At 42.2% G+C, this 27,113-nt stretch overlaps 1 protein-coding gene across 2 annotated transcripts in view; it reads right to left on the bottom strand.

Moving 5' to 3' along the window:
• Positions 1-27,113, bottom strand: part of MTUS2 (microtubule associated scaffold protein 2) — a 319,106-nt gene that overhangs the window by 17,696 nt on the left and 274,297 nt on the right. For both annotated transcript variants that reach the window (XM_079973339.1, XM_079973338.1), the window contains one exon: positions 7,346-7,412. In XM_079973339.1, coding sequence (XP_079829465.1) covers positions 7,346-7,412 — 67 coding nt within the window. The remainder of the gene's footprint in view (positions 1-7,345; positions 7,413-27,113) is intronic.

Genomic DNA, 27,113 nt, shown 5'->3' with positions numbered 1-27,113 from the left:
TGTCAAGCAGGGAGACATAGGTTCCCCCCTGCACCTTTTGAATTCTTTTGTAAAGCATCGCTGCTCAGTGACTCTCCTGCTAAATGCATTTGGTTCACTTGTGTTCTGTTTGCTCTCTCAAACTTTTTGCAGGCTCAGTGTCAAGATGGGGCATCCTAGTAGGGCAACCACCTACATATTGTCCAAAAAGGTCCCCCTTTGCATCACCAAAAAAGGGGAGTTGCATCCAAATGACATATGCTAATTTATATGCAGAGATGCAAATTTAGAAGAAACTACAGTCGTACCTTGGAAGTCGAACGGAATCCGCTCTGGAAGTCCATTTGACTTCCAAAATGTTCAAAAACCAAAGTGCAGAAGCCCCATCGGACGTTCAGGTTCCAAAAATAGTTCGCAAACCGGAACACTCACTTCCAGGTTTGCGGCATTCAGGAGTCAAAACGTTTGACTCACAAGGTGTTCGAAAACCAAGGTACAACTGTACTGGAATTTAAACAGAATGCAATACCTCACCCCCCTGGCAGGGTAGACGTTGACCAGCTAACCTATGGGCCTGCTGAATCTGCGACCTGCTCAGACATAGCTGCTGGGCCCAGCGAGGCTCACCTCTGATGCCTGGACCCTTGTTTTAAACAGTTACTACTTCTGGGAGCTGCCACTGAAATTTCCCACAATGCCCCTGACATCATGTCACTCTCGGGCATTGTGGGAAATTAAAATAGTGACTCCTGGGACTTCCGGGTTAGCGCCATCGGCGAATGGCGGAGTTCCTCCGATCGGAGGAACGGGCTCTGTGGAAACTGGGTCTCCCCGTCGCGGCGAAGATGGGGGCCCGCTAGAAATTCCAGGCGGAGAAGCCTGGGAACGTGGGGTTCGGCAGAGCACCAAGAGCGCCTCCCCTACTCGCGGGGAAACCCTTTTTTGGGGCTCCGGAGTGGAGTGGGGTGAGCAGCGCAGTGCAGCGAACCGACTGCTACTTTCACGGAGGGAAGCCGCACAGCCATCGCCGGAGAGCGCTGACTTTTTCCTGATGACAATTGGACTCTAAACAAAAACGGAAGATTTGGGCAAGAAAATTTGTGAATTAGGCAATGAAGCGGGAAGGTCTAAACAGGAAGTCCGCCTTCCGCTTTTTGTAAATAGATTGAAGCAAAGATCGTACAAGCTAAATAGCCTGGAAAATTGATTTTAAGATTGAAATTTCCTGCACCCATAATTATCAAAACCCTCTTGACAGCAGGAGAAAAGGGGGGGGGGACTTTGACCGTCTAATCCTGCAGAGAGAGAGCAAAGGAATATAAGTTTCCATCGTCCCAAACCTGGGGACAAGAGGTCAGGACAGAAATTTTTGGAGATGCCCATCAATTGAAAACGGAACACTTTTGACAAATAGAAATAAAAGAGAAACAAATTAACTTCAATGCTGCTTTCTGCATTGTAAGAAAACAAAGTATTTGAAAATCGAAAGTAAATTTCCTTTTGTTGGATACATTTTAAAGATGGACGTTAAATAGAAACTGTGTCCCCTAGAGGGAGCTTCCAGTTCCTTTGCTGCAGTTCACAGGGAGACATAACAGCTGTGAAAATCAGCGTGGGACCAGATACTTGACCTTGAACAGAAATGAGCAGGGAGGAAGTTTCACCCTCTGCCCTTGGCAAAGTAAATGCTATGCTGCAGCAGTCGCACGAGCAAATGAACTTGATGAATGGAAAGTTGGAACTTATGACTGCTGTAGCTAGCAAATATGAGCTGACAGGAAACGAAGACAAAGAAATTTCACAACAACTAACTCAGGAATTTGACTCAATAAAGCAAGTCCAAGAGCAGATGAAGATGGGAGAGGCCGTGATTGTACCTCAAAAGATACAAAGGGAGAGACCCAAAGTCTTCTATGACCAAAAGCTGCAACATTGGAAGATTGATTTTGGAGAGTGTCTGCAAGTTTCTGGAGTTAAGGAAGTTCTTAGCTCTGGTGGGACTGTGAAACAAGTTAATTACTTCTGGAACAACTACCTTTTGGATTACAAAATTAACATAGGGGAGTGGGATTGTGGGGAATGGAATAACCTGATGAAAGAAAAGGGAGATTATTACGGCATGGAATTCCCCGGAGACCCACTCCCCAAGGAGAAAGGGAAGAAACTACGAAAGAATCCAACAAGGGACAAGGAGGTGTGTAACCATAAACAAGAACAAGAAAACCTGCAGAGGGGGCATAGAAGAGACCTGAGAGCCTCGGACATCAGAACACCAGATTGATGGACATGATGTAATGGGTAGAAAGGACTGACATAACCCGAAACCAGGAAGAAGGGACGTTGGATCAAATCAGAAGAGAACTTCTTTTTATATATCTTTTTATTTTTGTAATTAGTATAATATTAATGAAATATCAGAATGTGCTGGAAAGGAATTAATTGGCTTTAGTAGAAAGGTTTCAAGGAGTTAAATATAAATATGGTTTAAATTTTGAAATTCTATGGTTTTGAAGGTAAGATAAGGTTAATGAAATTAATGCTAAATAGAGACAGATTGTTAAGATAAATATTTAAATAAAAATTGAGAAGTATGGGAAGAATTTTCTGAAATAATGTATAAATTAGAATACAAAAAGGGAAGACCTGGGAGAGGAGATGGTGGAAGAAGATTGGAGAAAATTTAAGATATATTTGCAAAAGTATTGTAAATTGTATGAATGCGAAGCAGGATGTTTGATCATAAACAATTGGGCACCATGGAAACAGATGAAGTGCACTATGAAGATAAGTTAAACTTATGAAAAAACCAAATTTTTAGATAACTATTGGATTAATTTTAATGCGCCAAAGAGGAAACAAACATATCTAAAATTTAAGATATAATATTGTAAAAATTGACTGTAAGGTGGGGATAAGGTGATAAATTGCTGGTTTAATTTTTATAAACTAGGAATGCAGGAGCGGGAGACGTGAGGAAGTCCAAAGAGGATTAGAAAATATGCTATGACACATGATATTTTTGTATGTTTTATTCGGTTTGTTGTATTTAAAAAATCCTTAATAAAAAATTTAATAAAAAAAAATAGAATACAAAAAGGGAAACACTGCGAAACACTCAGCAGATTGAACTTTAAATCAGGAACCAAATACACATTGTTTATAGTCAAGTTCAGACTTTCAAGATACACAGTTCCAAACCCGATCGCTTCCAGCTCCTGGCCTTTTTCCTGTTTCACACCGAAGCTTTGCTTCTTAAATGTAGAAACAGGTCCAAGAAACAAGTTAATGAGAGGATGTAATTTGAATTTGTATGTTTCTTTTTTTTCTGTTATGTACTTTTTTGGTTTTTATATGTTTTTATTTTTGTTTTTATTTTTCTGTATTTTTGAAAATCTGAATAAATATTACTTAAAAAAAAAAAATTAAAATAGTGACTCCTGGAATTGCTGCTGCTGAACCTAGAAGCGACCCACTCTGACAGCAATTTGGACTCCTTCTTTCGAACTGTGCTGTCATTTGCCAGGTCTAAGCAAACAGAATGAATGTTGCTATCATGTCATCTGGTCTAGCATAGTCTTACTAGGCATAGCTGTCAACTTTTCCCTTTTCTTGCGAGGAATCCTATTCGGAATAAGGGAATTTCCCTTATGTTATGTTAGCTATGTTAGGTCACATCCACACCTGTGCTTTTCCCCCCTGGGTGTACAAAAGCACTGGTTAAAAATATGGCACTTACTGTAACAACTTCATGGTGAGTACCAACACCTTTCTTTCTAGAAGAAAAGCACTGATCCACACCATACATTTAAAGCGCTCTTATACCACTATAACAGTCATAGCTTCCCCCAAAGAATCTTGGGAGCTGTAGTTTGTTAAGAATGCTGAGGATTGTTAGGAGTCCAATACAGTGGTACCTCAGGTTAAGTACTTAATTCGTAGGTCCGTACTTAACCTGAAACTGTTCTTAACCTGAAGCACCACTTTAGCTAATGGGGCCTCCAGCTGCTGCTGTGCCGCCGGAGCATGATTTCTGTTCTCATCCTGAAGCAAAGTTCTTAACCCGAGGTACTATTTCTGGGTTAGCGGAGTCTGTAACCTGAAGCGTATGTAACCCAAGGTACCACTGTATTCCTCTCACAGAACCTGTTCATGCACAATATGTTCTAGATGTTTTAATTGTTTTGTGTGTGTGTGTGTGTGTGTGTGTGTGTTTGCCACCCATGGCTCCTTTGGGAGGAAGGGTAGTTTATAAATCTAAAAAACAAACAAACAAACAAACAAATGACCCTAGTGAACAATATGTGGCAGAGGAGGAATGGAAAGCACATGAATCTCAAGATCACCACATCTTATACATGCAATGCTAAACCATGGTTTTGTGTTCTGTTTTAACCAGGCCAGTGGCTTGCCTAATGAGCTTCATGGTTGAGTGGGGATTTGAATCTGGGTTCCTTCATTCTTAGTCGGAAACTCTAAGCATTATACCACACAAATCTTGCCCATCAACGAGAACTAATAGTATCTGCTTTGCCTGGTCATTTTCTCAAGTTTCGATTTTTAACATTTGTTTTCAGTTTCCATACTCATTTTGAATTATTTTGTAATTTTGCTGCATGACCACTTAGTGCTACCTACTATATTGCCTTCCATTGTGGCACAGAACTATCCGAATCCAAGCAAAACCCAGCTCAAACTCAGAAATGGGGATTCATCATAATTGAAACCTACTCAAGCTTTAAATTGATCCTGTAATGAAACCTGTCTTTCAGCTATCATTCTAATGAGACTGGCACATGGTAGGATGTGATAATCCAAAGATACTCACTGAAGTATGCAAACCAATGACCAACATACATAGACTTTACAGAAAGAATAGATGCTACTATATTGCACATATGTAAGATTTATTTTTTTTGCCAGTTTCTGCAAAAGCATTTCTCATGTGCATACCATAAGTCATCCTATGCACGAATAAGGATTTTAGTGGAGCCAAAATTGGACCATCCACATACAAGAGGGAGGTATCGACTGGCTCAGGAAAACCTCAAAGTTTGCAGAACTCTGTCTTTTTTAAAAAAAATGAATGAGGAGGAGCTTCAAAACAACCCAATGAGGAATGAGCATGAGCATGGCCATGGATTGTTGACTTTCTAGGGAGAATGAAAAATGGAAGAAAGGAAATGGAATGGAGCATCTTGGAAAATGGTATGGCTGGAACTCTGAACAGGAACACTTCATCCTTCAAAATTTTGTTGCATGTCTCACTTAAAAAATAATAATGCAAGGGAACAGTTGAACAGAAAGCTGACCAATTTTTTCCCCATGCACAGAGACCTGGCATTCATTCCTACATTACAGAAAACCACCCAATCTAGAATGGGAGATCTGCACACAAACCAGAATTTGTTGCTTCTAAGACACTTTTATGGCATGCAAGTGGCATGCAAGATACTTCTAGGACTCTACATTTAACTGAAAAGACAAAGTGGATATCCAGCCTCCATGAATGCAAACCTAAAGCTGGACATGTGATTGTTCCATGTTTTAAGAAGGAAACAAAGCCTCATGTAGAAATGAAGCCCTTCCAACTCCTATCATTTAAATATCTGCGCATCGTGATTACCCAAGAGCCAGCTCATAGTTTTCACATTTAAGGTCACCAAATAAGTGCAGCATGCCTACCATCTGTAGTTCTGCATCTGTCACGTTCAAGAAAATAATATGCAAATGGTTATAAACATGAAATTAAGTATGCAAGCAACCCCCTGGATTATGTTACATGTTTGATGTGCCTTTCGTTATTGAACGAGATGCTTCATCGCTACTTCGTAGAATGGAAAGGTAACTACAGCCACCAGCCCAGCAGTTGACTCTGCAATTTAAATATTTGCTAGCTGCCAATGCCAGACTGTTCAATACAACCCTGCTCAAGAGCTTAATGAAGTGGAGAGAATTAAAACTCTCAGCCAAGAACAAGTGCATGACTCCAAAAGCGCCCATGAAAAGCTCAACAGCTACAGGAAACCACACCAGTGACCAGCGCAGCTATCAAGAGAGTGCCAAGATATTATTTTATTTCCATGGAAGTTTCACTTTTGACTTACAGGCTGGGTGTGATTTTCATAGGAAATGACATTTACTGGACGGAGAAGCGGCTGCAGGTTAAATAGCAGCACTTGCTGTCACAATGTTTTCCCAGCACTAAGCTGATGCTATTTCCCTCTGCGTCCGACCTATGGGTGAAGGCCAATCAAAGTGCATTTCTGTTTTTAATGGGAGGAAAAGAAAATGCCATCAGTGGAATGTCACTTCTGTCCCCATTGAATGGAAGAGAGGCAATGGGGAAGCCCAAACGGCAGGTGAGCTTCTGCATCCAAGCCCTTTCTCCTCAAAAGGAGCAACCACAGTGATTCTTCCACAGTTTATCAGCCCAAGTGAAGCTTCATTCATTCGTTTGACTCTGTAAGTGGGATTGTTATGGGCCAGTTCTATCATTAGGCTGAGTGTAAAAATATGTAAAAATATTAGGTTGCAGTCAACTAACTTTACTCTGAGTAAATCCATTTAAATGAATGACCATGACTAACTTATGCCCATTAATTTCAATGGGCCTACTCTGAGTAAAATGTAGTTGATGATGATGAGTTTTTAAATTAACTATCTGCCCTTCACCTCCAGGCCAGTGTATCCCATTTCACCACTGCTGCCTGCCCTCTACTGCTGGCAGAAAAGCAGTAACTCTCACACTCAAAGATCTTACAAGATTCCAGGACATTTCATTGTTGCCGGCACCACTTCTCCGCTAGTGGTGGAGGCTGAGGGTGCCACCGCAGGGGTTTCCGCCACCTGAGGCAATGGCTTCATTCTGCCTAATGGCTGGGTCAGCCCTGCTTTACCATAAGGTCCTAGGACGGGTTATATGAGCTATTGCCTGACCATGCTGGGTAGTGTTTCTGGGCCTGACATGTTCCAAATTCCTAGGTAACGAAGCTTGTAAGTAACTACGCCGTTTGTGACTCTTGTAACTTATCAATCTAAGGGTGACCTGAGCTTCATCTCTATGGCAGGCACAGAATGCAATTCAAAAGCAGGCAATGTAGATTTACAGGTTGCCATCTGCAAATAGTAAAGATAATGGATGATGAGTTCCACTGTGTATAGTTATGAACCTGTCTCTGCAACAACAAAGAGGTGAAATTATAGTTCCCCTGACAAGCCATAAAAACCTGCAATGAGCTTAAGGCGATGCCTTATTAGATCCACAGAGATTGCCTAGCATGACAGGAAGAAGAAATAAACCATTTTACCAAACATCTGTAAGCAGAAAAGGACATTTTAAAGATTGCTTATTTAATGTCCTACTTACCAACTTCATCTTTGATGTTTGCAAGCTCCGCTGAGAGCTCTTTTTCTTTCACAAGGGCGCTTTCGTTCTGTTAAAACAAAGAGCAGAGCAAGAATGAACAAAGTTCCCACCTAAGAGTTTGCACACCTTCATTTACAAAACCTCATGCAGTGAACTGCTTAATTCTATTGTCAACGGTTATTGAAGATGCTTTAAAAAACAGCATATGCACAACCATAATTTTGAACTGTAATATTACACTCACAAAGTTTTCTTTTGGACAGTGTGCTCAAAGGCTCATTTGTCATGGCTTCCATGTAACGCCATCCTATGAATGTTTACTTGGGAGAATGTCAACTGTGTCCCTAGTGAATGAGTTTAGAACTGCAGTTGTAGGTATGGATTTTGCCCCACTCTTTCTGGGCAGAGGGCCACACCTGAATGCTCTGTGTCTGAGCATTTGTTTGTTAGTTTGTTTTGCCTGGAGCTTTCCCTGCAAAAACCCGCTCTTTAAAGCTGAATCAGAGCAAACATCAATTCCGGTTTTCTGCAGATCGAAGCATTATGCCTGACTTAAATGGCATTTCTGTAACTGAAAGATGTATAGGCTAGAAGAGACTGGTGTTATCATCTAATCCTCAAACTGGAGCATTTCCAAAATAGGAAAACTGGAGCCAGCAGCTCATTTTATTGTGCTTGAGTCCATCAACTCATTTGATTGTGCTCTACTCCACAAAATACAATATTCAGTATATACAAAACATCATTTGTTTGCATATTGATTATGTCCATAGCACACATAAATGACTTGCAATGCACACTGCATAGTAGTACAACTAGGCATCCATAAAATAATACACACACTCAAAATTGTATATGTTTGTTCTTTTCACTATTTATATATTTCAGAACAGAGAACTTCAAATGACGGGAGAGATTAGACACATAAAACACATTTGTCTCGACCATACTGAAACATGCTTGTTAGAACGTAATGATTTTAGTGGGAGATGTTTCACAAGAGAGGTATGAATCACCAGAAGATGCTGAAAGAGAACCCACCAGAGTGTGATTTAGTATAATAGATACCAGGAGCATCACCACAAAAGAGCATAGACCCACTGTTGTATATTGCACTGCTATTCCTTGTCTTGTGAAGGATGGAAGAAAGAGCTGTACCATGCTGGGCGAGGTCACCAGTGATTAGAAGAAGAAAAAGATCAGGAAACTTTAAAGACATCTGTGGGTAAGAAAGCAGCAATGCCTTTTCAAGGCGACTAGAAGAAGCACAATAAAAAAAGCAGTGAAAAAGAATCAGTCAATGCGTTGGCAATGCATAAAGAGAGGATGTTGGAATATTTGGAAATTATTGTCACATCCTATTGGAAAATGTGGGGTCCGGTCACGGATAGGATTTAGAAATACTGTGCTAGATGCTGACATCTGGGAAATGATGGTGGCCGGTGATGACTCTGCATCCATTAGTCAAAGAGTGGCAGCATATTGCCAACTATGAACTATAGGAATGACTCAATGGCCAAGTTCTTAAGGAGGAATGAAAGCCTAATAACTCTGTCAGTGGCAGTATTTAGTTAATGAACATGTAATTTATGAGAAGCGTTTACTCAGAAGTAAGGCTCACTGTGTTCAGTGGGCTTGCTCCCAAATAAGGGTGCTTAGGATTGCAGTCTTAGGGTCTTTCTGAATAGACTGTATAAATGGAATTCAGAAAACAGTTTGGGTGGGTGGAGGGAGGCGGCGGCGGAGGAGAAAAAGTTAAGATGGTCTTCTTCCTTGCGCCAACATCACATTGGAGTCTGTGAGCTGCCTTAAGTGAAAAAGGAAAATGCTGTTTGGGGTGGTGAAGGTACTAAAGCCAAGTTTGAAGCTCATTAAACTGGCAACAGCCATTTTGGAAGACCCCAAATTCAGAAAACAGCATTCACCAATACAAAGTGATAAGCTATGATAAGCTATGAGAATGGCATAACAGTACAGTTTAGTGGTATAAAACTGGTAAGAAAATAAGAGTATTAAAGTGTAAGATTATAAAAATAAGATAATAATTAAGTAGAAGTAGTAAATATTTAAAGAACCAGAAGGGGAAGTTGAGGGAAATCATGGGGAGGGGGCGTTTTCTTTTTCACTTATATGACAAATGTTATATTGTGTTGTTTGATTGAATATAAAACTGTAAAAAACCAGTAAAATCTTTTCAAAAAAGAAATTCACAGTTATCTTAGTTCAGCCTTGTGTTCCAGAACTTGTTTATCTGGGATTGCTGACTCACTGATGTTATCTTGAATAAGCAATGCTACCTTGACAGAGGCAAAGAATCTCAGACTGCTGTTAGTTTCACTCACTTCATCAGGCTCCTGTGTATCCCAGGAACAACCATACTACTATTATTCATTCAGTTATGAAAACATTCATGTCAAAACTTTATTTTACCTTGCTCAGGCCCTATGGTTAAAACCTGGTTATCTAAATCACCATTTGCCAACCTGGTGGCTTCCAGATGTTTTGGACTAGGGACATGCTGGCTGGTGCTGATCGGAGTTGTAGTCTAAAACATTTGGACTGCACCAAGTTGGTGAAGGCAAAAAGAGTCAATCATTTCTTGCTAAGTGTCTGCATACTGAACAAGGACTCAAAGGACGGTTTTTAACCTTGGCTCTATTTAGGGTGAATTAATAACGCATTCCCACTAAACATGGCTTGGCCACCCAACAGCCCACACTTCACTATTCTTTAAGAATACTGTGATAATATTAATGAAAATATAGTTACTCCCAATTCTCCATCTCTATTTCCTCTCGATAAACAATACGCTTGAGGCCATTTCCTTTGCTTATCTGAAAAATGCCAAAGGACGTTTGGTGGAAAAGGGGAAAAGACACAAGACATGCTCTGCTTCTCAGAGCAGTTCAGACTGCAGTGAAAGGTCAGAAGCAAGAATGAACATTTGTGAAGTACAACTGCATCCAGGTAAGTATGATCTACAGAGATAAATTACTGGTATCTTGTGGCCAAGCAGGAATATGGAAATGCCCATCTGAATAACAAACCAGAAGCAGAGATGGGAACCTAGGGTCTATCTGTACCCAAAACACAGTGCTAACCATTCTGGAAATGTCCTTCACAATTATTGGTAGGCTCTCCCCCCCTTTGCCACAAATATTTGTTTTCCAACACTTCATAATGCTTTTTGACAAAGAGCTGATGATTAATAGGATTAGATGCCTGACCTTGCTTTCTCTGAAAAAGTGGATAGGTTTGGTGTCAGCTAATCTTCATATCAAACCTCAGGATACCTTAGAGGTGAAGCATATTACAATTCCCTGACATGTTCCATTATCTTATAAATGTGGGCTGTAGATATATGTGATGCAAAGGCAAATGTTGCGCTGATATGAAATGAAAAAGCCTTCTTCATCATCATGGTGTTGTTTGTGGATTTCTGTCTCAGTAAATAAAACCCACAGATCAGAGATGTTACTTTCATTTGAAAATGAGCAAATGCCCTTGAATATTTCCTCCCATGAATGCAATGTTAATATACCTTGGACCTCACACATGATATTATAAAAGTCTCAAACAAAAAGGCCTGAGACTGTTAAATTTATAGTTGTCATATATAATAAGCTTTCATTAAAATGTATTGGCAAAGAAAGAAACCACTTTTGTTCTGAGCCTTCACAACCCCAACATGTCTTGATTCAAACAATATGCTCTGAACCATACAATACAAATTGGCTGTTTTTAAAATCTTTTAATTTTTATGCTCACAGTCAGGTTGGCCAAAGAGCCATAAAATGTGAGATTTCTAAGTGCTAGTCTTGACCTTAAAAAGGTAAAGGTAAAGGTAAAGGGCCCCCTGACCGTTAGGTCCAGTCGTGGATGACTCTGGGGTTGCGTCGCTCATCTTGCTTTACTGGCTGAGGGAGCCGGCGTACAGCTTCTGGGTCATGTGGCCAGCATAACTAAGCCGCTAATGGAGAACCAGAGCAGCACATGGAAACGCCATTTACCTTCCCGCCGGGGCAGTACCTATTTATCTACATGCACTTTGACCTGCTTTCTAACTGCTAGGTTGGCAAGAGCAGGGACCGAGCAACGGGAGCTCACCCTGTCACAGGGATTCGAACCGCCGACCTTCTGATCCGCAAACCCTAGGCTCTGTGGTTTAACCCACAGCGTCAACCGCGTCTTGACCTTAGAAATTCCTAATTCAATGTGATGACTTTCATACTGTACATTGTCCCATCATACATTGTCCCATCAGCTTCAGCCAACAGAGCCAATGTGATGGGACTTGTAGTCCAAGATCTAGAAGGCTGTCTTAAATCTAGCAATAGGTATTCCCATCTCCTGGAGGGCTGTAATTACCCACAATAATGAGACAGTACTATGGCCAGCTCAACCATTTTGCTGCCTAGGACAATGGACAAGATGTTGGTTCCCCAATTCTAACAGACCAGATTGGCAAGTGGGTCTTACTTCAACATCCTCTACCTCACCTGAGACCAGCAAGTTAGCTTAGGAAGTGCAGGACAAGTAGCATGGCTCTGCCTGCTCACCACCTTTCTGCATCTGCCACCTGAGGCAGTTGCCTCCTTCTGTGGCAGGATAGGACCGGCCCTATCAATTACCCAGCTGTCTGTTGTGGGGAATCAGGGTTGGCAGCAGCAATGGTCCCTGCTTGAGGATGCTGGGGGTTGGTGCTAGTTCTCTTTCCAGCCACACTTTCAGTCATGGTAGTTTAGTATCACAAGTGGCGGTGACTGTGATAAAACTAACTGGTTTGTAAAAGGACTAGACAAATCATTGGTTGCTACTTGCTAAATGCAGCCTCCATGAACAGGGACAATAAATTTCCAAGTGGGTATAAATTGTTGGGAGCAGCCATCTCTTTGTGCCTTGCTTCAGAGGCATCAAAGTAAAGGTAAAGGTACCCCTGCCCGTACGGGCCAGTCTTGACAGACTCTGGGGTTGTGCGCCCATCTCACTTAAGAGGCCAGGGGCCAGCGCTGTCCGGAGACACTTCCGGGTCACGTGGCCAGCGTGACAAAGCTGCATCTGGTGAGCCAGAGCCGCACACGGAAACGCCGTTTACCTTCCCGCTGGTAAGCGGTCCCTATTTATCTACTTGCACCCGGAGGTGCTTTCGAACTGCTAGGTTGGCAGGCGCTGGGACCGAGCAGCGGGAGCGCACCCCGCCGCAGGGATTCGAACCGCCAACCTTTCGATCGGCAAGCCCTAGGCGCTGAGGCTTTAACCCACAGCGCCACCTGCGTCCCGTAGAGGCATCAAAAAAGAAGGCTAAAAACTGTCTGATCCAGCAGGACAATGCCAATGACTCTGGCATAAGGGCCCCAGGATGAGATTGTAACAAAGGACATTTTACCTCCATCAGGACCCCACTAATGGTGGATTCAGATGATGGAGAGCTAGTATGTGGAAGCTCCTTGAAAGCTCCTCATAGTAAAGGTAAAGGTAAAGGTAAAGGTAAAGGTAAAGGTAAATGGACCCCTGACCATTAGGTCCAGTCGTGGCCAACTCTGGGGTTGCGGCGCTCATCTCACTTTATTGGCCGAGGGAGCTGGCGTACAGCTTCCGGGTCATGTGGCCAGCATGACTAAGCCGCTTTTGTCGAACCAGAGCAGCGCACGGAAACACCGTTTACCTTTCCACCACAGTGGTACCTATTTATCTATTTGCACTTTGACGTGCTTTTGAACTGCTAGGTTGGCAGGAGCAGGGACCGAGCAACAGCAGCTCACCCCATTGCGGGTTTTCAAACCGCCAACCTTCTGATCGGCAAGTCCTAGGCTCTGTGGTTTAACCCACAGCGCCACCCATGTCCCATACAGTGCTATAATTGCAAGAGGAAGTGGTCTCAATGGCTTTGAACCCCACTTCTGGTCATCTGAACCTGCCTTATGTTACTCTGTGATGCTCTATGCTCCAAATGACAAACATGTATCGAGCATGCCTGCAATGTCACATCCCCTCTCCAAGTCTGAACTCTCTGCATTTATTACTGTTAATTATTCCACAAGCACTTTGCAGTGGTTTACAGTAATTATCTCTTTCAGCCCCACAACATCCCTATGGTCATTAATATGCACACATTACAAACGACGAGGCCTCCCAGAGAGTTCATGGCTGAACCCAGGTCTCCTTGTTCCAAGTACAGCAGACTCTGTTTTGGCTCCAACATTCTCTCTCCCTCTCTGACAAAATCTAATCAGGTTTGGGAGGGGATGTGCTGCTTAGTCATGGCTGCACTATTTGGAATGCCTACGGAGCAAAGGCTTCCTTTTCTTAGCATATTGGGGGAAGCCACATAGCTCCTTTAATAAATATTTCATCTGATTCTCCAGGAAGGCAATAGCCACATTTTATTGCATCTGGGATTAAAAATGATTTGCCATCTGTCTTTCCCATAAAACATCTTAAAAACTGCCCCTGCAGTAGATAGCCAGTCACCTTGTTCCCTACCCCCACTGTTCTTTTTAGATTGAAGTTCACAAGCCCAACTTATCACCACCGTTTCCCCAAGAGTGCACAGTTTGCTGAGTTCTTTATTAAGCCATACATTTTCCTCCACATGGATGGCAACACACCGCAAGCTATACTTTAACACAATAATCAGATCAAGAAGAGGGAGCTTCAGTTTGTTTTTCAGTGGATTAGCAAGATCATCCCAGCCTCAAACAAAAATCTACCAAGCTGAGTATTTCTGCCAATGTCTTTCCTATTAGGCAAATTAAAAGCTGGTGCACATTTTCCACCTGGTTCCATCTGTGAGCTCACAATGCCAAATTAACGCTCACAGTGGTAAAGAATGACAAGCTGTGTGTTAGAAATAACTCAGATTCATTCAGCTACCTGTAGATACTGTTGTGAACTCTGTAGTGACAATCCATGACACATTTCAATTCAACACGCAAAAATTCAATTCCACCCCACATTCCCCTGACACAGGAGAAGAGCGCAGCACACAAAATAAAATTTAACAAATGAAAAGCAGAGGCTGCGAAGAGAAGGCAGATATTTGCCATGCAAGCAAAAGACACATCTCAAAATACAAGCTACAATCCAATCTGCATTCCACAGGTAACATTAACAGAACACAAAAGCGAAACAACAAATCAAATCAGCTCTAAATCCAGTAGGTCCCCAGTATGTTACTGATTCATAAAAACGTTAAGTGCTTCAGTTTTAGACTGCAGGGTGAAATGATGCAAGGCACTGCAGTCTTAGGTGAATCTGACGGTTTTGTTTGGTGCTAACGAATGAGAAGTCAGCACATTATATAAAAAAGATGGACATCATCACAGTCCCTCTCCCCATTTCCCTCCTTCCTTCCCTCCCTCCCTCCCTCCTTCCTTCCCAGTCAGCTGCAGCTTGCAAAGCAACATTCTCAACATTAGCTAGAGGAAGAATAAGAGAGAACACAAGGCTAGCCGTCACAGCCCTTTGGATTAAGTAGGAAAAAAGGAAGAGGCAGAGTACCGTCTTGTCCAGGCACTGGAGGCAATAATAAAGCTTGCAGCAGCACTGGCCCATTCTGGCAGGCTGGCTGGAAAAGCGGCCAGCTTCATTCAGAATGTCAGGGTGTTTAATTCCTAAGCAGCAGGAAATGTCTTAAAAAAAAAAAAAAAAGGACGAGAAGGAAAGGAAGAAGATGGATTGCTGACAACTGACACAACTTGTGCGCCTGTGTGTGTGATTCCTCTCCAGCTACCTGGGTTTTCCTCTTATTAACTTCAGGAATGCAGGAGGAGGCGGAGCAAAGCAGAGAGCAGCATATCTGAATCCTGGCAGGGAAATGGGAGAGAGGGAGGGACGGTTTTTTGCCACTGGACTCCTCCGCAGAAGGAGGCAGATCAATAGAGAGAAGCCAACAGAATATTTGATCAGTTTCATCATCCTCTGAGGACACCCAGCTGCTCCTCCCTGCAAAAAGGCAGCGGTCACCACACGTCCCCCTGCCTAGCCCAGCCTACTCCTGCATCACTGCCCAATCTGCTGCCTTCATCCTTGCCTGCAGCAGGAGAACGTCACCTGGCTGAGTGGCTGGAAGAGAACAGGCTGCAGCCGAGTGGCGGAGCATCTCCTTCGCCTGCAGACGGTCCCAGGTTGAACCCTTGGCACCTTTGCGCAGGGCTGAGCATTCTCTCTCTCCCCTCGCCTGGCCTGGGGAAGCCACAACCAGTCACTTGAGGCACTACTGACCTAGTTGGACCAATGAACCGGCTCAGGGTAAGGCATGAGAGCTAAGTTTATTGCGAATGCAACGCAAAACAGAAAAGCAGGCTATGAATTCAACAGAGAAAGCATACAAAGCACAGCAGTATATATGAGAGGCCACCGTTCCAGGGTAGAGGACATACGTCAAGTACGAAAGTTCTCCGGTTCGATCCCTGGTAACACCAGGTTTGCTGATAGCAGGGCTGGCGAAAACCTCTGAGCCCCCGCAGTGCTGTTCCCAGAGCAGACAATATGACTCTTTCTTTTTCTACGTATTTGGGATGCGGGTGGCACTGCGGGTTAAACCACAGAGCCTAGGACTTGGCGATCAGAAGGTTGGCAGTTCGAATCCCCACGACGGGGTGAGCTCCCATTGCTCGGTCCCTGCTCCTGCCAACCTAGCAGTTTGAAAGCACGTCAAAGTGCAAGTAGATAAATAGGTACTGCTCCAGCGGGAAGGTAAACGGCGTTTCCGTGCGCTGCTCTGGTTCAACAGAAGCGGTTTAGTCATGCTGGCCACATGACCCGGAAGCTGGATGCTGGCTCCCTCGGCCAATAAAGCAAGATGAGCGCCACAACCCAGAGTTGGTCACGACTGGACCTAATGGTCAGGGGTCCCTTTACCTTCTACTACGTATTTATGTTTCAACGTAAATCGCTTGGAGACCTTTTAGGTAACAAGCGACTCTGCATCTAATAACGCTTAATTTGATAGATCAATGGCCTCACTTTGAATACTGACCATTTAATGAATTATTTAATTTCTATACCCCTTAATTAATATATTAAAAAATATCTTGGAGCAGCGTACAGAAAACTGAAGCAGCAAAAGACAACATATGCAAAACGTTACAAAAATACACAGTTACATATAAAAATATTACACCAGGACAAATTTACTAATAGATATAAATGAATCTTCCTTCTGACACGCCGTCCCTTTCAGCCTCCAGGTTCTCACCCAGGGTTCAAACAAACTCTTAGCTCACCCACAAAAGTCTCACGATGAGAAGAGTTACTGGAAGCAGTGGACATCACCCTAGTCTCTCACTCTAGGCTTGCTTTTGCAAATGGTACTGCCTCAGGCTTCCCACAGCTGTGTCCCATTCAGCTGTACTCTCCATTCCCAGTGCCAGGTGCAGCAGGTTTGTTGAGTTTCTCAGAAGATAGAAAGGATAAGAAAAAGGTCCCCCTCCACTAGCAACAAGTTATTAAAATATTAACATAAGCAGAGCTGCTATCACACAGCTGTTTATGCTGTTTTCCCAATATTTCCATAACTCTTAATTTATGCATTATATTTGAGCTTTCACATGATGTAGAAAAGCTACTTCAGGAAATGCAACAGAATATAGTGCAAGTTTATCAATCTATTTCTATGTTATTTGCTTCCAGAAAGAAATCCGTTTGCAGATAACATGGAAATGAGTGCTAAACTTGCATTAGAGTCTGCTGTATTTCCAGAAGTGGTTTTTATGTCATGTGACAGCTCAAACATTATGCAGAAATGAACAGTTAGGGAAAGTTGGGGAAACAGAATAAACTGCCATGAACGCAGCCTTCCATAACTTATGGAATGATGTGAACATACACTGCAAAAGCTCTTAAGTTTTGCATTACTCACTAATAGGGGCTAGGAAAAAATTGACTCAGCTCACTGAAGCTGGGAGTCTCTGCAGGCCAGTGAGCTACAGCCCTTTCCCAATCTCCACACCTTTCTGAATGCTGTAAATGCAATTGCTGATGGTTTTGGATGGACCATAATACACATTTAGATATACAGTGGTACCTCGGGTTAAGAACTTAATTCATTCCGGAGGTCCGTTCTTAACCTGAAACTGTTCCTAACCTGAGGTACCACTTTAGCTAATGGTGCCTCCTGCTGCTGCTGCGCCACCAGAGCACGATTTCTGTTCTCATCCTGAAGCAAAGTTCTTAACCCGTGGTACTATTTCTGGGTTAGCAGAGTCTGTAACCTGAAGCATCTGTAACCTGAAGCGTATGTAATCCGAGGTACCACTGTATGGGGGGTGGGAATGAACCACGATTGTTAAAAATTGGTAAATGGTCAAAGTTCTAAGAGGGAGAGAAGGGCCATGAGTCAGTGGGGGAACAAAAAAGGTTCCAGATTCAATCCCTGGCACTTCTAGGTGGGACTGAGATTTCTCCCTGTCTGAAGCCCTGGAAAGCTGCTTCCAGTCAGTGTTAACAATACTGAAATAGAATGGACCAGTGGTCTAACTCAGGACAAGCCAATCTTAAATTCAGTCCTCTGTTTTCCTATATCAGTTTGTGGGTTTCCCCCTTTAAGTTCTTGTGAAAACTCATCAGCATTATTTTTTTTAAAACAGACACATTTTTGTATGCAATTTTCCCTGATGTACACATTTCTGCACAACATTTCACTCATATGATGCCTTTCTGCATGCTGTTTTCATTAATATATGCATTCTCTCGGACATTACTGCAGTATATGCATTTTTTTGTAATGGAGAGCAGCAGTACAAAATTTAGAGAAGTGAGTGTTTCCAATGATGGCTGCATGTTAGCGTGCAGTTTGGTGAAGAGTGAATTTTGTATGCTTGCCTTCAAATGCAAACTGAGCGAAATTATGGTGCAGTGGGTCAGTGTGTCTGGCTCTTAACCAGAAGGTTGGTGTTCAAGCCCACCCAGGAATGGCTGTGGGCAATATTCTTGCATCGCAGGGCATTGGACTAGATTAACCCTCAGGGTCCCTTCCAGTCCTACAATTATGAGAGTCTATTATTTTCCCTTATCAGAGTGTCCTCATCACTTGATGGTCAGGACCTACTGGCACTTTTAGAAGACCTCATCTGGTGGCTTCAGAGGATCAAAGGTGGTAGTGGCACAAGGTTCTATGAAGAGCTGAAGAAGCAGCCTGGAACCATGTTAACCAGGAAGCCTACGGGAGGCTCCCTTTCCAAGCTATCAGAAGGGACTGTGCAGGCCACCTCCTCCCTTCCCCCTCCAAAATGGTCTCTGCAATATTTTGTGTGGATTTCAACTAATTAGATTTTCCTTCTTCCATGTCTAGCTAGACATGTTTTATTTCTTTACAGCTACGTTAAATACATAATGGAGTCCATAAAAAGCTTATGACCAGGTTGTGAAGCACATTAGCATGCAGACATAATTAAAGCCTCGCTTGAAAAGGCTTGGCTTTGCAGCAATGTTATATGACACTGCAATGCAAATGATTAGGATTGCACTTTAATTGCATCATTTCACCACAGATCCTAGGGTTTTAAAATGCATGATGTACCCCCTCCCGATTTACTCTGCTGATTTTGTTTCTTTCTCTAATACAAGACACTAAGGCCTCAGTTTTGGTCCACTTCTTCTAGTCATCAGATTGGCATTGCTGCCTGTGTTGACATCTTTGCCGAATCACTTGCTCCTTCCTTCCTCATTCTACTGTCAAATTTACCCTGACCGTATTTATCCCTCTATCTTTTTCTCCATTGTTTCAATTTTTGTCTCTACGGCCTGCTGTAGAGATAGCAGTGGCTCTCTGTAGCCTATAGTTTGGAAATTGGAACACAGACCCAGGAACACATGATCCTGTCTGCATTATTCTCCTTTTCCCTTTTTCTGGTTGGACTTGACCGTGGTTTAGTATTAGACTGGTACCATCACGAACCATGGTGAACACCAACTGGGGATTCCACTATAACTGTTGAAAGTTCAGGTTGCAATCTAAGAATTGTTTTGCTGTTAATTGTGCAGGCACTACTTGCTTTGGCAAACCATTATCTTTTGGCACCAGTATCTTTAATAGTAAGACAATAGCAACGACCTACCTGACAGAGTTGTTACTAAGCTTACTGAGGTCATCCATGTAAATAAATGATTTACTCTGGCCACTAAGCATCATAATTATTATTATCCTTCCCTGCTCTACACACATGCTGACTTGTTTTCAGCCTACTCTTGAGCTGATCTCATTTTATCCTATAGAACTTACACATCTTATATAAAATTCTCAGTGAACTGTGTCTCATAAGTCAAACTTTTAGACTGTCTTCTCTGCTGTCCTGAATCCCAAAATGGTCTGCCCCATCTGATCTGATAATAGGATCTGCCTTTGACTACACAAGCATATAGACACACAGTTCTTCAAAGGATGTTGCACTTCAAAGCTATAATCATGTGCTCAGCTATAAATGTCTAAAGTTCAGGGTGGAATAGTTTATTTTATGTCTGTGTCAGTTCTGTATCATTCAGAAGTCTGTTGTGTTTCATCTCTGCATCAATCTTCAATTTTAAAAAATAAACTGCACATTTACATCTAAATGCATACTTTAAAAAACAAAAATATCACATTTCTAAATGCATTTTGTTGCAAAGTATACATTTCTACACAAAAACAAAAAACTGATTATAGTACATACTTTGCACCAAGACTTGCGTTGCAAATTTTGCAGAAGTGAAAAACCCAAAGGTTAACTGTATTCTGTTGCATCCATTAGTCCAGGAGGTACAGATCAGGTCAAATAATGCCAGAATTTGCAAAATAAATAAATAAATGAAGTCCTTGGGCATCCCTAGCTTAAGCCTCATTCAAATTAATGAGGCCAAGTCTGTATCACTCTACCCAGTACAGTGGTACCTCTGGTTAAGAACTTAATTCGTTCCAGAGACCCGTTCTTAACCTGAAACTGTTCTTAACCAGAGGTACCACTTTAGCTGATGGGGTCTCCTGCCGCCACTGCGCCGCCACCACGTGATTTCTGGTCTCATCCTGAGGTAAAGTTCTTAACCCGAGGTACTACTTCCGAGTTAGTGGAGTCTGTAACCTGAAGTGTCTGTAACCCGAGGTACCACTGTACAGTTTATTTCCAAGCATCCATTCATAGGCTTATATTGTTACTTACTCAACTCAGTGTGTATATATAATGCAATATATATAGCAGAGTGTAAATGAGAGGAAAACCTGTCCACGTAAATCGTTCATAACCACTGCTCTGGCAGAGCTGTGACCAGGTCAATCTTTCCTTAAGCAGCAGAAAATATTCATAATCAGCTTTGGTCCCCTAATCACACTTAGGAACATGTCTACAAAACCCCATAATCCCTGAATAACATTCACAAAAAGAGGCCTTGTCCACCAAATACTCAGTACACTTTTTACGTGGTCCCTTTCACATGCACCTAAATGGAACAGAAGACGCTCCTCTGCAGTGCAATTCCATACATCTAAAGGATGTATGGGAATTGTGCAGCCACATGGTTTTCTGCCATGCGATTCTCTAGGTTTCTGGAAATGGATGACTAACAATCCTGATGCAATGTTCTCTGATGCAACAATGGCTTTTACCGATAGCACTGCTAAGACAAGTGGCACTTTAATGCACCATTTTCATACTGAGTCTTGTCACCTCTGAACCCTCCTGCCCAGCTTGTGTTAAGCCATTTGAGAATGAAAAACAGTGATATAAAAATCCTGACCATATGAACAAAGACAAAAGTTCATTTGTGGTTCTAAGGTCATAATGGGTGCCATTTTCTTAACTGCGCAATACAGTCTCAGGCTCTGAGTCATGAAAGGTTTATGTCTGCAGTGCAAGCAATACTGAAACTTCTTTATTTCTACAGTGAAAATAATAAGAATGTAGAGATGGATTATTAAAGCAATATTGTTAGTCAGCTGTCTTGTGGATGGACAGCTAACGAGTATCTGCAGTGTCATCTACTCTGAAACAAGTCACAATTCAATGGGATTTGCTCCCAGGTAGGTGTGCATTGCAGACTTAACATTCTTTCATGATTTGGAACACCTTCCTAATATATTAATCTCACCCTCTACCTACTAAGAGGGCAGAGAAGCAGGTGGGGTTAGTTTTGCATGTTGAATGTAGCGAATGAAAGGCAGAAAACAGTTTATCTGGATTTTTGTAGCCTTGGGGTCTTCAACAACGGGAATGTTGGACCTGATGCTTAATTTTTAGGAGTTTAGTGAGTAAACAAAGCAAGTATTACAAAGATAACGTATATCTTCCTTTAGGGATGGACAAATATATAAATGTCCGTTTCCCTCAGTTTCACGTTTTCCCAGCCTTCAGTTTTTCCCATTTCTGCATCTGTCTGCAAATTTTTTTTTAAGACATGAAAATTTCTGCACATTTTTGTTTGCATTTCCCCTAAAATATGCAATTTTAAAAAGCAATTTCCCCAAATATAATGCATTTTAACATAAGAACAAAAAAAGAGCCTGCTGGATCAGGCCAATGGGCCCTCTAGTCTAGGATCCTTTCCTCACAGTGGCCGACCAGATTCCTGTGGGAAACCCGCAAATGTGACCTGAGCCCAAGGGCACTTGCCCCTTTTGTGGTTTCCAGCAACTGTCATTCAAAGCACAGCCATCATGGCTAGTGGCCATTGACAACCTTTACCAGGATGAATTTGTCTAAACCCCTTTTCAAGTCACCGAAATTGGTGGCCATCGCTGCCTTCTGTGGGAGCAAGTTCCATAGTTCCATATATATATATTTGTATATACAGTCAACCCTCGGTTCTCGAACAGCTCAATCTCCAAACGTTTCGGTTCCTGAATGCCGAAAACCTGGAAGTAAATGCTCTGGTTTTCAAACATTCCTCAGAACTCGAACGTCTGGCATAGCTACTTGAGTGCAAGAAGCTCTTGCAACCAATCAGAAGCTGTGCCTTGGTTGTCAGAGGTTTCGGAAGTCGAAAGGTCTCCTGGAATGGATTACGTTTGACAACCGAGGTTTGACTGTATATTTTGTAGGGGCTAGAGAGAGGCATCACAAAATTCAGAGAAGTGAGCATTTTTAATGATAGCTATGTTTCACTTTCACGGGTGGAGCTGCGGGTTAAACCACAAAGCCCAGGGCTTGCCAATCAGAAGGTCAGCGGTTCGAATACCCGTGACGGGCTGAGCTCCCGTTGCTGGGTCCCTGCTCCTGCCAACCTAGCAGTTCGAAAGCACGTCAAAGTGCAAGTAGATAAATAGGTACCACTCTGGTGGGAAGGTAAACGGCATTTCCGTGCGCTGCTCTGGTTCGCCAGAAGCCGCTTAGTCATGCTGGCCACATGACCCGGAAGCTGTGCGCCGGTTCCATCGGCCAGTGAGGCGAGATGAGCGCCACGACCCCAGAGTCGGCCACGACTGGACCTAATGGTCAGGGGTCCCTTTACCTTTACCTTTTATGTTTCACTTTGCATATTGTGCAAATTAGGCAGGTTTGCATTAAAATGTGAACTGAAAGGATTTCTCCCCATTCCTAATTTCTTTGAGATGTGTGTTCTCTCCCTCTCTCTCCTCTCTCTCTCTCAGTCAAAGGAAACAAAACCCTTCAACCCTGGTCTTATTCCTTTGTTCTGGGAAGTGGCGAGCATATAACCATATTTTTTCTTTGACCCAGACACACTGGGCTCTCCCTTTGCTGTTACAAGGGGCAGTACTACCAGGAAGCACCATTTGATTAATTATGCTCTTGTATGAAAAGAATGGGAGGGCTCGTAATTGGAAAATATTTTTTTGTTAGCTTTGCTATTCTTTTTATTATAACAATCAATTTCACTTTTTAATCTACAGGCTTGTCAGGCCTTGGAAATAAAAGAGTGCATGTATGGCACGTGGGAGATGTGGATTTCCAGCGAATTAGATTTCTTGAACTAGGCATTTCTGATTATTGGTTATGCGCTGCCTGACATACTGCATACTGTAATAAAGTAAGGTAATGTATATATACAGCTGTTTTGAACTCCCTTCCTGCCCTCTGTCCATTACTCCTGTTCCCCTGGGCTATGCTGACACACTAGACACAGATATGCTCAACACGAGTGCCATTTTCTTAAAATTAACAGTCTAAAACAACGTCACTCTTTTCACACTGCACATGCAGAATTTAGTCTCTGGCACAAGCAATTTTTAAAAGGTCACTTACAGCTTTACGGGGTGAGCTATGAGCCCATGAGGCTGACATGCAGACTCTGTAGCAATCACAGCTTCATTGTGTTAAGACTATGGGGGAGACTGACACACTAATACAGATCTCACTCACTGAATGGGATTAGAACTGACCTGGAAGAGTTATGGGCCCTTTCACGAGGTACGTTCAGAATGCCTTTTTGACTCTTATATTTCTTTTGTTTTAGATTATGAGCATAGCTTATCCATCTGACACAGCACAGAAAACAGGTACTTTTAATTCAGGTTACACTGCTTCAATGACTTTATACAATGAAGTAGCCTATAAATTTGTTTAATAAATGAATAATAAAACCCGGTGGATATATTTTATCCTGTTTCTGTGAAGAGGTTTGAGCTAAAAATCTGCCTTATAAACTTACTTTGTTGACCAGGCCTTTGGTAGAGAAGGATCATGAAAAGGATCATGAGAAGTTGATTCATGACTGCAGCAATAGTTGTTGTTTTTTGGTGTGTGTGTGTGTGTTATTCAGCGGCGTAGCGTGGGTTGTCAGCACCCGGGGCAAGGCAAGTAATTTGTGCTCCCTAACCCGGGGCAAGGCAAGTAATTTGCGCCCCCTAACCCGGGGCAAGGCAAGTAATTTGCGTCCCTAACCCCTAACCTGCCGCCGCTGCCAGTTTCTTCTTGCTGCTGCCTGGGCTGGGGTATTTACGGTAAGGTAGCCACGGTGGCGGCGGCGGGTCCGTGTCAGGTGATCTGAGGCGAGTTGCCGCTGGCGCTGCCGCCCAAACGACGCCGCTTGCCTGGAGGAGGAGGAGGGCAGAGAGGCGAGGAAAATGCAACATGGCCCAGCAGCTGCAGCAGCAGCGGCGGTGGCGGGGCTGTGAGGAGGGGCCCTCCGCGGCCCTGACACGCGGGGACCGCGGCAAGCGCTGAGAGCCGCTGCCTGCCGGACGCCTTCAGCCCGGACGTGCGCACAGCTCGTCGGTTCCGCGAGACATGGGGCTCTGCTACAGCCTGCGCCTGAGGCTCTTCGGCAACTCCGGAGGCGGCGAGCGCGCCCCCCCAGATGTTGCGCCCGGTGTGGCCGGCCCCCCCTGCACCCCACACGCTACGCCACTGGTGTTATTGTATTATGTGAATTGCAATGTTTAAAGGTTTTAAATATTAGACAAACAAACAATCTGCAATCAGTCTGAATATGTAATCTAGAGAGAGTTTTAAAACTGAAATCTGAAGAGACAAATGACTTCGTTAAGCCTGGGGTAATTTTGAGTTGATTAAACTAACAAATTTATGGAGCAATCCTATGCATACCCCCTTAGAAATAAATCCCATTGAGTTCAATGGGACCTCCTCCCAAGTACAGTGGTACCTCAGGTTAAGTACTTAATTCGTTCCGGAGGTCCGTTCTTAACCTGAAACTGTTCTTAACCTGAAGCACCACTTTAGCTTTTTTTTTTTTTAATTCTTTTTATTAATTTTCACATTAGATCACCAAAAAGAAAAACAAATCAACGGTTACAACAGTTGTAAAAAACCCCAACACACACAAAAAAGAAAACTAAATAAATATCAATACATAACGTATAAACAATATCGATTTCCATTACGCTTCTTTGTCTTCTCATTTATATCTTTATATCTTTAAGTATTTTAATCATTCTTCTACACATCTATTGACTTCCATCCCTCCCGGTTTCAGGCTTCTTAATATGAATAGTTTGTTTCTCCTGCAGTTGATAGTTATAATGATTTGCACATCGTAAGATTTATATCAGTCCTGCTATAGTTTTTAAGTTCTTGTAATTCCCTTCAATATAAATCATAAATTTATTCCAGTCATTAATAAACTTTGTATTCTTTTGGTTTCTAATTTTTTGTGTCATTTTTGCAAGTTCTACAAATTCGAATAACTTTGTTTGCCAATCACTAATTGGTGGGATACTTTGGCTTTTCCAATTTTGGGCAATTAATAATCTAGCGGCAGCTATAGCATACTGGAATAATGTCTTATCTTCTTTTTTAATTTCGTCCCCAATTATTCCCAGAAGAAAAGCCTCTGGTCTTTTGGGAAATGTATATTTAAATATTTTTTTTTAACTCATTGTAAATATATTCCCAGTATTTCTTCATTTCGTCGCATGTCCACCACATGTGGAAAAAATTACCTTCTTTAGTTTTACACTTCCAGCAAAACTTATTCCCTGTCTTGTACATTTTCCCTAGCTTTGCTGGGGTAATGTACCACCTGTACATCATCTTTTCTAAATTTTCCCTCAGTGTTACACATGCCGTGAATTTCATTCCGCTAGTCCATAAATTCAGCCACTTATCATACTCTATATTATATCCCAGATCCATTGCCCATCTTGTCATGACCTCCTTTATTTCCTCATCTTTGGTGTCCCATTCTAATAGTATATCATACATTTTAGATAATAATTTGGATTTACCCTCTATTATTTCTATCTGAAATTTGGATTTCTTCTCATTCATCCCTACTTTTTTATGTTCCGTCCATATAGCGTTTATTTGGTGGAATTGTAACCAGCTTGTTAATTTCTCTTTCAGCTCCTCATATGTTCTCATCCTCCATCCACTTTCTGATCTTATTAGTAGGTCCTCATGAGTAAACCTTTTTCCTTCCATATTGGTTTTTTTGATCACTGAAATATCGATTGGTGATAGCCACCAGGGTGTTTTCCATTCAAGGAGTTTTTTATTCTTCTCCCACACTTCATATAGAGGCCCCCTAATAATATGACTAGAAAACCCTTTATGTACTTTTTCTTTGTTTTGCCATAGGTAGGCATGCCAGCTGAACCGATTGTCAAACCCCTCGAGGTCTAATAAGTCAGTATTTTCCAAATTGATCCAATCTTTGATCCAACAAAGGCAGGCTGCCTCAAAATATAATTTTAGGTTGGGTACCGAGAATCCCCCTCTTTCTTTCCGGTCTGTAAGAAGTTTGAATCTAATTCTTGGCCTTTTTCCTTGCCATATGAATTTCGAAAGAGTTTTTTGCCAATCTGTAAACATTTTAGAGCCTCTGATCACGGGGATGTTTTGAAACAAAAACAGCATTCTTGGAAGTAAGTTCATTTTTATTGCCGCCATCCTTCCCATCCACGAGAGTTTCACTCTGCTCCAGGTGTCCAGGTCTTTCTTAATCTGCTTCCATGTCGTAAGGTAGTTGTCTTGAATCAAGTTTATATTTTTAGTAGTTAACCAAATTCCCAGATACATTATTTTTTTTGCCACTTTAATTCCATACTGTAATTCTAGCTTTTCATTTTCATCCTTTTGCAAATTCTTCGTTAAAATTTTGGTCTTTAATTTATTCAATTTGAAACCAGATACCTTACCAAATTCTTCTAACATCTCCAAGGCCTTACCAACACTTTCTTGTGGGTTTTCCAGGGATAGCATCAAGTCGTCGGCATACGCTTTTAGCTTATACTCCTTTGTTCCTATTTTGATCCCACGGATCTCTGATGTTACTCTTATTTTATTTGTGATTACCTCTAGTGCCATAATAAATAGAAGCGGGGATAGAGGGCAACCCTGTCTTGTTCCTTTTTCAATTTTAAATGAGTTTGTTAAGTTATTAT

The sequence above is a fragment of the Podarcis cretensis genome (assembly GCF_951804945.1).
Source record: "Podarcis cretensis genome assembly, chromosome: 4".
In the NCBI taxonomy this organism is placed as follows: domain Eukaryota; kingdom Metazoa; phylum Chordata; class Lepidosauria; order Squamata; family Lacertidae; genus Podarcis; species Podarcis cretensis.
The sequence above is the reverse complement of the archived record's forward strand: the minus strand, read 5'-3'. Positions and strand labels throughout refer to the sequence as shown.